Source organism: Planococcus citri, chromosome 3, assembly GCF_950023065.1.
Source record: "Planococcus citri chromosome 3, ihPlaCitr1.1, whole genome shotgun sequence".
NCBI classification, from domain to species: Eukaryota; Metazoa; Arthropoda; class Insecta; order Hemiptera; family Pseudococcidae; genus Planococcus; species Planococcus citri.
In genome coordinates this window covers 28,672,284-28,688,307 of record NC_088679.1, presented here as the reverse complement: position 1 = coordinate 28,688,307, position 16,024 = coordinate 28,672,284, and the positions used below count along the sequence as shown (strand labels likewise).

Sequence of the window (16,024 nt, the reverse complement as noted above, 5' to 3'; positions counted from 1 at the left end):
CATTAGTATACTATGTACTTACATCACTAGCATCGAACACGTGTATTAATCTATCCCTAGAGGCGGACAATAACAAACGTTTATTGGAGTTGGGTATCACTGGGGCATATTCTAAACATAACACTTCGGCATCGTGAGCTTCGATTTTACAAACTTCTTCGACATTTTTCAATCCATAAACCCTGCAATAAAACAAACAATCGCGGTCAACTCGGAATGCACATCTTGACTTCAAATTAAACTTATTTAGGTACCTAATGTTTCCAGACCGGTCACCGGTAGCTAACTGTTGACCATCTGGACTAATCCCCATTGAACGAACACCATTTCGATCATCATAGGATACATTTTCGGTTTTATCGGTTAATCCTATGTCGGTATTTTTGATATATTGTAACTCCGGATCTATGTAAATCACTTTCATAAGCTCCTAAATAAACATACAAACAAATGAACCATCAAGGACTCAGAGTACACGTACAATATCCGCGTATCTTAATGTTTAACTAATACGACTACAAAGTACATATTATCTGCTAACGCGTTATAATTTCACAAATGTGTTAATTTTTTATTTTCTTTTCCATTCATGTACAGAAATGCAAACAACATTAAAAAAGTATCTTCAAAGAAATCAATATTATTTTGGCAAGTAGTTGCGAAAATACATATTCAATACTCGAGATAACCTAAGTACATAGGCTAGGTAGGTATTGAGCTTACATTTTTTTTTTCAAATTTAGAATTAGAAAATTATAATGTCAACTTACGTTACTATAAATATTTGACTGGTAAGCGCTATCTGCGCTGAAATTATTTTTATGCTTATCTAAGTTCCAAAAACGAATGGTGTCGTCGCTAGAACACGTGATGAAAGAACCTGGTGGAATGGCGCTGTTTTCGATATTCGGGTATGTTTCCACACCCCATATACAAGCACAATGGTAAAGGTATGAATTCGATTTACCAACCTGAAAATCATAAATATCACAATTATTATTTCAAATCATCAATACTTCAACTTGAATAAACAAATTTTTTCAATACTTCGCCACGCAAATATTTTGAAATTGAATTATTCTGTAGTTAGAATTGTGAAAATTTATATTAACCAACATTCCCTCTCCTCCCCCCCCCCACAAGAATCCTCAACTTTTCGCGTTTTCCAGCTATCCTGGAGCTTTCAGCGACATTCTAACAAACAAATTCAGCATTTCAACAAAATAATTTACCGTTTTGAAAATTTTATTTCGAAAATTCAAACATTTTTTCAAGTTCCAAACCAGCGTTTTACCTTTATCGACTGTTTTGGATAAATTTGAAATTCCATAAGGAGAATCAAACTTTTTCTCAAAGTTCCAGAACAGCTGGAAAACGTAAAACAGGAGTGGGAGTAACTCACATTTGCCAGGAATTTTAAAATTCTTCAATTTTTGCTATAACGCGAGGATTTGAATTCAAACTGATCCTTAAGTAAGGTTTCAATAAAAAAAAAAAAACTGTCCAATAAAATTAAGATTTTCAACTTTTTTGCTCAAAATGTTTCAAAAATAAAACCTTTTTTGAACTATTCAACTTTTGCTCAAAGCAATTCAAAAACAAGTCCCCTGAAAAAAAAAATAACCACACTTTATTGATAAAAAATTTCAAGCTTCACAATTTTGTTCTCTCCATTTTTTCGTAGGACCCTTAATTCTTTCCAAAAATCGATTCTACGTGATGGAAAGATGAAAAAAATCGAATTTTTCATCACAACCTATTTTAGTAGGTAAAATTTTCAAACTTCAGCTCAAAAAATATCAAAAACAAAATCTTCCTAGGAAAACTAACCGTCTTATTGCTGAAAAATTTCATGCTCTAAACATCTGTCTCTTTTCATTTATTTCCGAAATAGAACTCATTGTTGTTTTTTTTTTTAAATACAAAAATCAATTTTTATGATGATAAATTTGAAAATTTCATAATTTATAAAAATCGATTTTGGGGAGGAATCTGGAAAATAACATTGTATAGAGCACAAAATGTTCACAGAATAAGTGCAAGTGGTTTTTTTCCCCAAAAGGATGTACTAGAAATATTTTAAGCAAAAATAACATCTAAACAATAGAATTTTGTTGTTTTTTCCAAATAATGAAAAAATGCTCCTTCACAACAAAAAATTAAAAATTTATGGCAATCAAAGAGAGTGAAAAAGGAAACAATTCGAAAATTCCAGTTCTAAATTTAAAACGTGTCAATTTGGCAACAAGGCAGTTTCAGAGTTGAAATAAAAAATGTGCATGAATCAGTGCAAGATCACATTGATCACAATGTAATAAAATTTTAAAAATGTGCCCTTTTGAACGTGTGTATTCTACTCGTAATTTTTCAATTTAAATAATTTTTAAAAAATTTAGAAATACAGTACCTATTGAAGTATTTTAAAGTAGTTCGACTGGCAAGGAAGGATCTCCAACCAACAAAAAAATTTTTGAAACGGACAACGCTACCTCGGAAGAGCATTAAAAAATATGTACATCATCAGCCAAAATTTCAGGAGCAGAAGAGTACTTTTCAATTTTTAGCGAATTTATGAAAATCAAATTTCGCCAAAAATGAGAAAAACCCAAAATTTTACCTAATTGACCTAGAAAGCCAAAATTTGGTAAATGCCCTGTTTTCGATCTCTCAAATCGATTGGAAATGAGTTTGAACCACTTTGAGCACTTCTGGAGCCTCCAGCAGATTTTTGAAAGTTGAAATTTCAACAAAATTTTACCCAAGACATGTTGAGTCAATTGAAAATGGTTTCAAGACATTTTGGAGCCTCCAGAAACTTTTTAAAAATGCAACTTTTCGAGAGAAAAATACCAATAAATGCAATTTTTGCTCATTAATGATCCATTTAACCGATCGAATTTCAGCTTTCTACGTCAATGTGATACCTAAAATTTTTTCATTTTTCATGTCAAAAAATTTGGTTTTTCAAAATTTACCAAAAATTCAAAAAATAATGCACTTTATTCGTAGCTCCTGAAATTCTGTCTCGCCTTTCTTGTGCAAACCCCTGATTGTCAAAAATCTGTCAAAACCAAAAATGACTTCAACACATAAAATTTTTGCTTGTGAGATATTTTTGCACGCTCTTTAAATTTAGGTAGCTAAGTCCAGTGCAGAAATTTTTCTGCCATGGAGGATACTAGGATACTTCCCTCGTAAAAGAAAATTTAGCTGTCTTTTTTGTTTGTTTTTTTGTTTTCTATTTCAAATTTTAATAAGTACCTACATGAATTATTTTATTCACAGTCATGTCATTTTCTTCAAATTTTGGCACCCTTTTGTGCGAGTATAGCTTGTTTAGATTTCTACGAACGCAAATAACTACGAGTAAATAGCTTCAAAACGACGAAAATTTTTCGATTTGGATAAAATTTCATAAAAATTACCATCGTAGAGACAAAAAAGGGGAAACATAGCCTAGACTTGGAAGCATTTCAGGGCAAAATTTGACAGGTTTTTTCTCAATAAAAGATTAACGTAGAAACCAAGAATTCTCCTCCCCCTTCCAACTTAACGATATACAATATTAAAGTCAATCTTTTGACGAAACGAGTCATAAAAAGGGCGTATCCACCCATAAAACCTTTTCACCTTTGAAAACTCTTATTTTTTATTTCATCAGCTCGAAATCGTCAGTTCGTCACCAACTCATCAAATTTTCTATATCGATGCAGAAAGAAAACTCTTCTCCCTTCCCTTCCTCCACATTCACTCTTTCGCTTCATTTCTAAATTGAATACCTATCCTATATACTCGACACTATAGTCCAAGATAAGGCATGATTTCGATTTTTCTTTCAGACATTCAAAAGGGCAACCATCCAACCCCTTCCCATAACGATTAATATTTCCTCGGTATGAAAAGTTGGTTTCATATTGCGTGGGAAGTTTCGTAAATGGGACGATAATTTTTCCATATCGACAAAACTTAGTAGGTACTAACTTTTTTAATATCGTGTATATCCCAAATATATAAACTATGATCGTTATACACGCAAGCTAATTTCTTGTGCGTTTCATCGTACACGACAGCGATCGTATCCGGATACCTGGCATCTTTTGGATGAGTAGCTGTATGGCTATTGGAGGAGAGAAAAAAAAGCACAGAAATTAGTAAGATACTAAAATTCAGATAAACAATTCGCTATGCAGCGAGTTGCGAGTTCACCACAGTAAGTAAGTAAAGTGCATAGGCCTATAAAAAGTGAAGATAACTCACGCTATATTTAAAGCTCTGGAAACATCAACTCCCAGATAATGAGTTCTCGGTAGAGTAGTAACAAATGCTAAAGAAGAGAGGCTAAAACAACGTATAATGGACTCGGCGCAACCGATGAATAAATATTCCTCGCCGGCGGTAATACAAAATGCGCAGCTCGTCTGTATAAAGTGAAAATACGCGTGAAAAAAGTACATCTTGAAAATTACACGGCTGGTTGGCACGTACTTACTTTAACGTTAACCCATCTATCTAATAATCGTCTGCCGTTGAATTCGCATAATATGCCACTTCGTGTTATCACATAAGTCATATCTTGGAAATTGCCTTTGCCGCAGACCACGTCCACGAAATCATTGTTCTGTTGTTCGCCTAATATGGCAGCTCTACCGATGAGTCCGGGCTGGTCTTTATTCTGTCCAGTAACCAGAAGAAGAAGAACGAGAAAAAATCGTCATAATATTTCTGTCAGCGATACATACTTACATAGAATAGAAAATACACGACTATAGGTATCGTCGTCGTCATATTGACTCGAATACTAACCAGAGATTGCTTCGAATGTTGAATGTACCAAAATTTCACGTGACGGTTCCCAACTGTAACGAAATAATCGCCCGTTTCGCAAAAAGCGACCGCTTTTATTTTCGTCGATACTTTATTGGCGCCAATTTTAATACGCGATCTCCAATCCCAAACGTTGATTATCATATCATGTTGCGAGCCAACGGACACGAGGTACTTCTGATTCGGTGAAAAGACCTGCACAAATTAAACAATCGAAATCTTCGATAAGTATACCGCATTTGCCAAGGAAATTTCCCTACCGTAGTCACGATGTTCGAATTAATTAATGTACACAAGTACCTACGAAAAGTATAATTCTCAAACTACATAAGTAGGTACCTATGCGGCGTCAGTCATCACTCATCATTCATCAATGCTGTACTCTATCTACAACTTTCAACGCTATGCTCCGAAAATCGTACGCCTGTGAGAGAAGGTAGGACGTAGGAGTTGATTCTTCGCGAAATGTCAAGGAAGAATAGTAGAGGAAATGTTTAGAGGACGAGAAGTGTATTTTTAACATCATCTATCGCGAATATGCCGGCTAATTCTGCTTTGATCGAGGTTGATTGATTGAAATAAAGACAGAAGCGAGGCGAATCATGTTTCAATACAATAGGAAACATAATGTGATGGACAATAGAGCTAATCTGCAGGCATGAACTTGTTTTCTTTGCGGAGGGAGGGGAGCCGGAAGGGGGGTTTCGAGTAAAAATTTAGTTCGAGTTGATTGATTTGGTATTCAAAATGATGAGAAGTAATGCATATCAAACCAAATTTTTAAAAAAAGTACTTGATACGAAAAAAAAATGTTAGCCAAAACACACGAAAATTATGTCTATGCACCTTTAAATTAAATATGAACTCTAAAAGTCATTAAAAGTTGATTAAATTTTAGCAAAATTAAAGACAACTTAACGAAAATTGCTAAAAAGGTCATTCAAACTTCAATAAATCAAATTAAAACAATTAAAAATGACTACATAGAAAATGGAAATAATCTCAAAAAAAAAAAAAAAAAAAATACCTGAAATACTTATTAACAAAAATTATCGAGAGACTTTCTTTAGAAAACCAAAAATAAAAACAATTCCAACTCTAAAATTGAAATCAACTCAGAAATTGAAATTTTTTGGCGAATTTTTGAGATTTCAGCAAAATAAAATAAAAAAAGAAAAATTGTTGATCAAACCATCATAAAAAATTTTCATTTTCAAATTCAACGAGGAACTACTTTTTATTTCGACAGGGCGAAATGGTAACCTACCTAATGCTTTATACAAAAACGATTTCCGGTCCGAAATAAAAATCAATCTCATTTTCAGGTTCAGAGCAAAATTTTAATGAATTTTAATAAGTCACAAGGTCCAGATCGCAGAAATTTGTAAAAAAAATCCATTTTTGAAAATGAAAATTTCAGTTTTGAAGGCAACGTAAAAATCAACGCGATTTCTGAGTTTTACTTCAGTAGAAAATTTTAATCCATAATTTTTGTCCAGATCGCGGAAATTCGTGAAAAAAATCAATTTTTGAAGCTAAACATTTCATTTTTGGGACTTGAAATTACAGTTTAGGGACCAATGTTGAAATTATCGTTACTTTCGAATTCAGCGCTAAATTTTAACCCATTTTGATAGGTCACAAGGATATCTTATTTAAAATTGCTGAAACGTATTTTTTTTCAGCAGTCGTGAGTTTGTGCAGCTTGAAAATTATACACCGACCCCAATTGATTGAACAACTTTTTCGAAAAGGGCATATTTTGAGGTTAGGAAACCACTCTCTTCGTGATCCTACGTTAAGTGTTTTCTACCAGTAAAAAATTGAGAAAATTGGGCCTTTTCGACCCCTTCTATGTCTGTTTCAAGCTACATTGTTTATTTTTTTGGAATTTGGAAAATATTTGAAGAGTGATATTCCAAAACTCGCTTTGTCCATTTTCACAACTTTTCAGGAGAGAGGAAAAACAGTTTCCCTTTAAACGGGTAAATTGGCTTTTTAGGCAAGTTTAGCACTTTATTTGGGTGGATTTATGATGTAGGAGTGTAGGTATACATTTCATCCACTAAATACTGCTGAAAAAAATTTCAATAACAATGGACAAAGCGCGTTTTGGAACATTATTTTTTTTTTAATTTTTAGTGAATTGGCTATTTAGGTGAGTTTAACACCTCATTTTGGTAGGTTGATGATGTACATAGGAATGTGAGTTAATACTTCATCTACCAGGTACCGCTGAAAAACGCACTTCGATGAAAATGGACAAAGCGAGTTTTGGAATATCACTCTTCATTTGTTTCAATTTTTTAAAATGTCAAAAAAAGAAAAACTGAATCCTCACACCGAAAAAATTTCGCACCAATTTCTTGAATGATAACTTTTAGAAAGCTGTGGCCTTTGCTGGGCTGGAGCCAATTTACTTACTTCTTTTTCCAAAACTGAAATTTTCAGAAATTATTGGATCAATTTTGAAAAATTAATTTTTCACACCAAAAATGATGTTCTATCATTTTTTTCAGTTCAATATTTTTCAAATCATAAATTTTTCAATGCTTTTGTCTCTAGTTTGCTCGGATCAAGTAATGTACCTAAGAAAGTAGGCTCAAATTTTCAAAAAACAATTTAGCAAATAGAAAAATTAATCTGAAAAACTCCCAAAATTTTCTGCAAATTTTCGTAAGATTATTTCATATGTACAATATTGTTCATTTTTTGTGTAACACATAATTTACAAATCTTTCGTGATAATTCGTCTTTTTTTCATTATTTTTCAACGATTTTTGAATAAATTTATTCAATTTTTCGCTAATTTAAATTGTTTTAAAAAAAATTAATGTTGTTTTTTTTTTATTATCATTAATGGATTATTATGCCAATTTTACAATACAAAGTTTCCGATCTTCCAGGAATTTTTCAATTTGTTACGCGATGATGAGGATATTTTGTAAACTTTTTTTTTTGATTTTCCATCATTTTACTAATTTTCTGACAGTTTTCATCCAATTTAATCTAGATTTTGTGTATTATTTTTTTTCTTTTCGATTTTTGTCGAATTATTGAAAATTTAACTTAGGTCTTGATAAAAATTCTATCAAAGGGGTAAAAAACAAAAACACTTGATTTCTTATCCAATTTTCAAGCTGCCAAATCTGCTGATAGTGGTTTCAAACAATTTTTTCATTTTCCAATTTTCAATAATTAAACTCAAAAAAAAAATCAAAATCAAATTTAACAATTTAGCACCTGGAAAAACTCGAATTAGCCATTCTCGCAATCCATTTATTCAATTTAAGTACAAACAAAAAAAAATGCGATATTTCACAAGGAGGAAAACGTTCGAAAATTCAACTAAAGTATACGATATTAAACTTGATTTAAACAATCCTTCAATTCAATTAATTTTCAACGCGTTTAATGTTTACTGTTTAGGTGCACAGGTTATTTCAAACCGAAAAATACCTACTCAAGAACATTTAAAGACGTTGAAAATCGCGTGTTTTCAACTATTAGCTCACTTCACGCGATCTGCTGCTATTTTAATAAATCAAACTAGATCGAAAAGAGGTTTAAGGTATTCAGAACGGCTTAACGATTTGTGTACGTAATAATATAATCATTTGATAGCCTGTAATTGAACATCGGTCAATCCTTTCCTTCCGTTTGCATTTTTTCAAAATTAAGACTACAACACGAAGGAATAAATTACTATTTTACACGAGTAGATTTTGACTTCAGCTGATTTTCTACGAGTTCTCTTGCTTTCCTCATTGCAGCATATCTAGCTTGTGAAATTTATCTAAACATTTTTGAGCAGGAATTTTACCAAAATTATTTAACGAAATTAAAATATTTCAATAATATTTGAAATCTACGAAATTTTGAAGAATTTATCAAATTTTAAACCATTAAAATATTTTACTTTAATTGAACAATTTTTAACATTTGAAATAATTTCTCTGCAAATCCCCCTCTAACCCCTTCATCATCCACTAAGCTAAGCATAGGCAATCTACTACAACTATAAATGATTTATAGTATCCTCCACCTCCTATAGAGACGCAACTTCAAAGTCAATCCTACACCATTACTCAGCTTATTTACTATTTAGAGCCACCTCCTTCTAATACAGACACAGAAGCACACAACAATATCATACTTGGGTGAATTTCCTCAATTAAAAATTTCCATACAAGCCGTTCTTAAACGGTATAACGACTAACGAGAGAGAATCAATTGATTACGAGTGTGGCAAAAAGAGACTTGCTTTCAAACGACATGATGCGACGCCGACAGACGTTATGTTTCAGTACTTTCTTCTAAATCACTTATACTTGCTCTATTTTTTTCCAGTCGATAAATTTTTATGTGTTTTGAAACGGCTAATGAATCATAATTGCGTAAACTTTTCCGGTAATTGTTAATAATGTATTGAAATTTTATTATATCGTACGCCCGCAACATATGTACACAGACTTAGGTACATACGTGTGTATAATTCATGAGAAAAATTGTGCAGTTCGTCAGACACTCCTTTTATCATTGTTTATGGTACGACCTTGCCGGGGTATTAAAATGTATACGTGTATGATAACATACGAATGATACGAAATGACAAATTAATAGAAGCCTCCGTCTACGTCTCCGACTCCTTCTCACGTGTACCCGTCAATCTAATTTTTTTCTCGTACTGCCGATGCCGTCGCTCGTATACAACCTGCGGGAAAATTATTAAAACAAAATTCGTTCTGTATTCTATGCCAAAATCGAATCACCTTTTTCTGCTAATCACACCCATGACCTTGAAAGTAAACAAGACATCGAAATACTTGGAATACTAATACATTCTCAGTCAGTTTATTCATCTCGCCTACATCTTGAATTAAAAAAGCAAATACATGAATAAGTCGATCGTTGCAACTTATACGGTACACTATACTTTCGTGTATCTGTCCCAGAAGACCCATCTTTTTTTAAAAATTAATGCACCCTTTTCGCAATAAAAACGTCAGCTATGAAGGAAACATTGGGAAACACAACGTGAGCTTTCAAGCTAATTAAAAATATCTAATATCGTATTCGTACACACGCAAATTAAGAATAACTTATTAACGCGGATTAATTAAGCAAAAAAAAAGGAGATGGCTTTGCAAATTGCTGAGTAGGAAAGCTGACTGACTCATACCTACATATAGGATGCCCTAAATTGAGTATTTTAACACCTAAAAATAAATTTTAAATTTTACCCAAAAAAAATGCAGACAAAAAAACAAAGCAATTCTTTGAATTTTTCATCCACAGAAGATGCTGAATTCGTTTATTTGCAACAAAAACAAACAAACTTGAAATTCCAGCTCAAACTAATAATATCAAAAAATGCACGACGCTTTGACTTTTCTGCAAGATTTTTTAACGCAAGAATCAATAAAGTAAACGAAGAGAGAAAGGAAGGGACAGCAAAATAATTTTTCCAAGTTTTGAAAAATATACTTGGAACTTCAAGTTTTTATCCGAAAATTCAAGACTTCACCTCATTTTACTGCTGGAATCTGCTTCTTCTTCTTCTTTTTTTTTCATTTTTTTTATATTTAGGCCTACCTACTTACTGGGCGTATATAATTGCCAGGATTTTCACGCCCAGTTTCGAGGGGTTAGTCTAGATTTGGTTCGAAAGATTGATTTCTTTGATGAATTTAAGCATGTTTTCCAATCTGTTTGATGTTGTCAGGAATTGTAGGGTCAAGGTCTGAAATGTTTGAGGATTGGCGTTTTGTATTGAGGGGGGGGGGATTTGTTCAATTTTTTTATGATTGAAGAAACACGATGGCCTCCCTCCTACTACTATAAAATGGACCAGGGAAAAAAATTGCAAGAGCTTTCAAAAAATTTACAAGTGCAGAAATTTCAATTGTTGGTAAATTTTTGAAAATTCGAGAGCACAGGAAAAAAATTGAAAGAAATATTTAATCAAAGTAGAGAGTTGAAATTTGATTTTCACTCAATTTTTGACCTCCCAAATCGACTAGTTTTGAACAGTTCTCTCTAGTTTCCAAAAAATTTCAGAAAAATGTACCTCAAATGAAACAAGTGGGTAAGCATCTTATTTTTCTGATCCTTTAGAACCCTTATTTTTATAGATGTATTGTTTTTGATCACATAAAAATTACTTTTATCCAGTACCATATATTCAAGAAAATTTTCGAGTTCGTAGCAATGCAAGACTTGCTCTTTCACGAATTTTGCACAGCTTTTGACGATAATTTTTGTTCCCGTGTTCTTACAAAAATTAAATCCTACGATTGAAAAAAAGAATGCTTTTGACGTTTTACATCCTAAAACCTCAAAGGGTTGATTTTATAATTTTTTCGAATGAAGGGAAGGAAAGAAGAGGAGAGGGAAGGTTGATTTGGTAAAAGACCTTTCAGTATTTTTTCAGTTTTTAGAGACACTGAGTCGAATTCAGGACCCAGTCAACACCTCCATTACTTGCAGGACCTTGAAGACCGTTTGTATTTGGACTTCACAGCTTTTCTCAATCCTTATTGAAATATTTTTCTTGGCTTTTTACAAACTTTTACACGATCAGAGACAACAATTCAAATTTTTACATTGATCTGAAACTTGGGATGTTTCATTAGGGACCACTACTAGATAAAATTGGTCAAAAAGTATTGATTTATTTTCAATGTAAAATAATTACTCGTACTTGTGTGTTTCTGTGTAGGTCGAATTTTGAAAGATAAATTGAAATTCTTTTGACGATACGACACCCATAAAAATAAAAATCATTCTTTCCCATTTCAATTTTTTTCCAAATTTTTTCCTGTACTTATCTTTACACGAAATAATTGAAATCTCAAGCCATGAAAAAAGAAAAATTCTAAATTGAAATGAGTAAAATCAAATTTTTTAATCATTTACCTACTCGAGTAAGAGACTCCTTTTTCCATTTTTATAAAAAAGGTTTTAAAACGAAAAATAGTTTTATACACTTAATCAGTTTTTTTTTCTTTTTTTTTTTGTTGGAAGCTTCTCTCAACATCTGTTTTTAAACTAACGCGAGCATTCTAAGAAACAATCTTGGCAACTAATTGCAAAATCGCTGAACCGGTTTAAAAAATGTTTGGCTCGAGAGAACGAACCATTTCAGTTTGAATCGTTTAAAAATAAACCTGAAATGGCGTATTTTAAATTCGTATTTATCAAAAAAATCATTTTTGTGATTTGTTCTGGACACACTGTACGTATGCAGAATATCGCAACTTTTATACCCACATTGAAAAAAAAATCAACATTTTTTTGAATATTTTTGCCAAGTTCAACTGGTAAAATATGGTGTTTTCCCAACAAACATTTTTTTACAGCACTTTATTCACCACTCCACCCTTCCCCCCTCACAAAAAATGAAAGACAAGGGAAGTATCCCATAAACCAGACAAAAGCGAATCGAAAATGGGCTCCAAAATACATCACCAGCAAAAATTTCAGCCATAGAAATTCATTTTTTAATTTTTGGTGAAATTTAAAAAAATTCAAACATGGCTCATTTCTTTGAAAAAAATCAAAAATTGATCAAATTGACACGAAAAGCTGAAATTTGGTTCATGCCTAATTTTCGACTTCTCAAGTCGATCGATGCTGGTTTCGAACCGCTCTGGAGCCTCCAGCGGATTTTCGGGTTTTCCTGTACCAAGATGACATTATTAACTTTGTGGGTAATTTGTGGGTCTTTCGATTAATTCAAGTAGGTACAAACCCACAATTTTTTTCAGCGACTATCATAAGAAGAAAAAAGTTGAGAATCCGAAAATTTTGGATTTGAACCAGCAGAATTGATTGAAAAGATCATAAAGATGGTGAATCCAAGTTTATAGGTGCTGAATTTCATTTTCACCTTATTTACAGCATTTTCCCCAGAAACTCGAGAAACCGAAAATTCGCCAGAGGCTCTAGAAAGGTTCGAAACCATCGTCAATCGATTTAGGAGGTCGAAAACAGAGTACAAACCAAATTTCAGTCTTTCATGTCCATTTGATAAAATTATTGATTTTTTTTCACGACGAGAAATAGAGCGAATTTGAATTTTTTTAAATTCGTCAAAAATGAATTTTAGCTGGTGGTTGACCCTAAAACAATACATAACTTTTCTAAAATTTGATCTCGATTGCCCTGGGGTAAAAATTGACCAAGACCATTACCATTACACCTCAAAACGTGCAGAAATTACAGCCTACTCTCAACTCCCACTAATCAATACAGAATATTTATATTTTAGCTTCTCTCAATTTGCAAAGCAGAATGTGCAGCTGCACTTTACCGAACTTCAAATTGTAGTTAATATGTACTTACCAAACAATTGATGCCGCATTTATGATCACTAAATTCGCAACATTTGGTGTTATCGGACAAATCCCAAATTCTAATACTCGGCTGGTGTCCATATTCCCCGGTAGCCAAAAACCGACCATCGGGCGAATACGTCAGACAGGTGACCGATTTACGAGAATCATTTAATAGGTGTGACTGCTTCTCGCGGTATGGGCTTAAAAATACTATGGTACATCTGAAACAAAACAACATCCACCATCAACATCAACATCTACATCGAATACATATGTACAAGGCATAGATGATATAGGTATTTAATCTCATTTATGTAATACGCGACATTACATTCCATTTCCTTTCTTGTATACGAATACGAGTACTTGTACCAATGTATACGTACGTCTCTCTCTACATCGTGTTAAGGTAAGTGACCTGTAACGATTATAAACATCCGTCATAAGTCATAATCTCGAGCACCTCGCCTCCTCTGACGCCACACAAACTAGACTCTTAATTATCGCTACAATGTAATAGACATTTCATGCCGAATGGTTTCGAAGCCATCACGCTAAAACGATGCATATTCGACGATGTACTCGTACTCGTCTCGTATACTCGTATATTTTATTTCTGCACAGTACATCGCATTTACTAGGTTATACAGACAGACAAAAAATAAAAAGAACGCAGCAACGGCGGGTTAGAAGGTTAAATTTTGGCATATACTTTCACTCGACAAGCATTCACACTTAAGGCCACTATACTAAGGAAAATAAAAAATAAACACACCGGTATAGGTCGTTACGCAGACCTATACCTACAATGAAATTAATGACACGGTAAAACCATAAAATGAAATTTAAAAAAATTGTTATTTTAATAAGCCTGCAGTCTCATGGCAATATACGATACGAGTAACTAGGTACATACAAAATATAAAACTTTTTTTTGTTTATTTGAAAAAAAAAGTCGTCATTCGTCGGCACAAGTAAAATTATTTAATGGTCGCCTTGCAGAATTTCTACGCAATTTGTTGCACACGCACGTGTATGAGAAAGTATAAATTTACGATGTACGCAACAGAAATGGTTTTAGTGAGAGTCATTTTTTTCAATTTTTTTTTCAACATGTTTGAAGTTTTAGAGAAATTACTAAAACCATAAAAATAATATCTCGAGGAGAGTGTTTCATTTTAAAAAATGGGGTTCGGGTTCACATTTCGCATCTTTCACTCATAAGAAAGAAATTCAATTCACAACAAAATGTACCCAAGTTTTGAAATCTAACATAAAAATTTAAAAAGTTTTCGCCGCTCGTTTTCGAATTACATATACATTCGGGCAATGCAATTGTAAAAACGTCAAGCAGAATAATTCTCAAGAAAGTAAGGAGAAGCTAATTTCGATCGAAATTGCTGTTTTAAATTTGGACAGTGGGGAAATCGCTCCGAGAATGTAATGTATGATGCCTTTCAAAAACTAGTGCTCAAAATTTGAAAAACAAATTTCAGATTAATCTGGCTAAATCATCAATGAAACAAAACAGATTTTCCAACGCATACAAAATTCTCAAAAAAACATGGTAGGGTGCCAAACAAGAGCCATTTTACACAATTTTCTTTCTTTCGTTACGGTAAATACCGTATTTTCTCACGCAATCATATCCTCTCAAATCTAAACGCTTGCCAAAACATCATGTAAAAAAATGAAGATCTGAATCTTGGAGTTCATTATTGATCAGAAATTCAGACATTCTCAGGCAGTCAGGGGAGGGGGAGGAGGAACTCGAATTAAATAATTTTTTTCCTAATTTTACGACTAAAATTTCATTGATTGTAAATTCTAAACCGAATTCTGGAATTGAAAAATTACACAAAATTTCACGCGAATGTGCTAGTTAATTTATTCAAAAAAAGTGAAATCCCTCTTTTCACTGAAAACGTAAGTATCTATTGAAAATGAATGAAATAGTAACCCCGGCCAAGCAAGACAAAAAATGATTGAAAAATTTGCAGGATTTTTATCGTGTTTTTTGAACGAATTCATCCTTAAAGATGCAAATTTTTTTTAGATAACATGCAAGTATTTGTCTAAACGAAGTAAGGACATTTTATGGCTTTTTGACAAGGATTTTTTTAGAAAATATTTGCTGGAAAGAAGAAGAAACTCGAGTGATGAGACACTAAAAATCTCGATTGTTTTTTTTCTGCAGCAGACCCGAAAAGAAAATTCAAAAGAGTGAGGACGCTGTTCTTGTGACATTTCAACATATTTTTGAGCAATTTTTGCGTACGTAATTTTGTTCAATTCTGTTATTTTTTTGCCCATTTTATGATGAAAATTCAATGATTCAAATTTCAATATTTTATCATTTTTATGATTTTTCATGTAATCTTTACAAGATTACATTACATTTTGATAATGCTGATCGATTGTTCGTGATTTATAGCAATTTTTGTTCATTGTAGGCATTTTGTCGATTTTTTTTTTTCAATTTGGCATGTACAGAGGTGGGCAAAAATCAGCTTGCAAATTTGCAAAAATTGAAAAATAAAATTTTTTAATTTCAAAAAGTTTTAGTTTTTTGTCAAAAAATCAAAAACTAAGTATCCTAGAAAAAAACTAATGATATTAAAACGATTGGAAATTTAATCCTCACACAGTTTTGACTCGTTTGCAAATTTTTCAAAACTTCATTTCAAAAAGTTATAGTTTTTTGACAAAAATCAAAAACTAAGCATCCCAGAAAAATATTAATGAAATGGGTCGGTTGAAAATTTAATTCTCTACAATTTTGGTTTGTAGGGCGCTTCTTTTCGCCTCCAAGCTGACTTTTGCCCTCCCCTGTATGTATATTTCACCATCCTTTCAATCAT

The 16,024-nt window shown here is 32.5% G+C and overlaps 1 protein-coding gene across 6 annotated transcripts in view; it reads right to left on the bottom strand.

The window, feature by feature from the left end:
- Wdr62 (WD repeat domain 62) overlaps positions 1 to 16,024 on the bottom strand; it is a 78,940-nt gene that overhangs the window by 14,945 nt on the left and 47,971 nt on the right. For all 6 annotated transcript variants that reach the window (XM_065357437.1, XM_065357441.1, XM_065357439.1 and 3 more), the window contains 8 exons: positions 13,171 to 13,384; positions 4,804 to 5,019; positions 4,490 to 4,672; positions 4,258 to 4,418; positions 3,982 to 4,117; positions 771 to 971; positions 255 to 430; positions 23 to 182 (listed from right to left, as the gene is read on the bottom strand). In XM_065357437.1, coding sequence (XP_065213509.1) covers positions 23 to 182; positions 255 to 430; positions 771 to 971; positions 3,982 to 4,117; positions 4,258 to 4,418; positions 4,490 to 4,672; positions 4,804 to 5,019; positions 13,171 to 13,384 — 1,447 coding nt within the window. The remainder of the gene's footprint in view (positions 1 to 22; positions 183 to 254; positions 431 to 770; positions 972 to 3,981; positions 4,118 to 4,257; positions 4,419 to 4,489; positions 4,673 to 4,803; positions 5,020 to 13,170; positions 13,385 to 16,024) is intronic.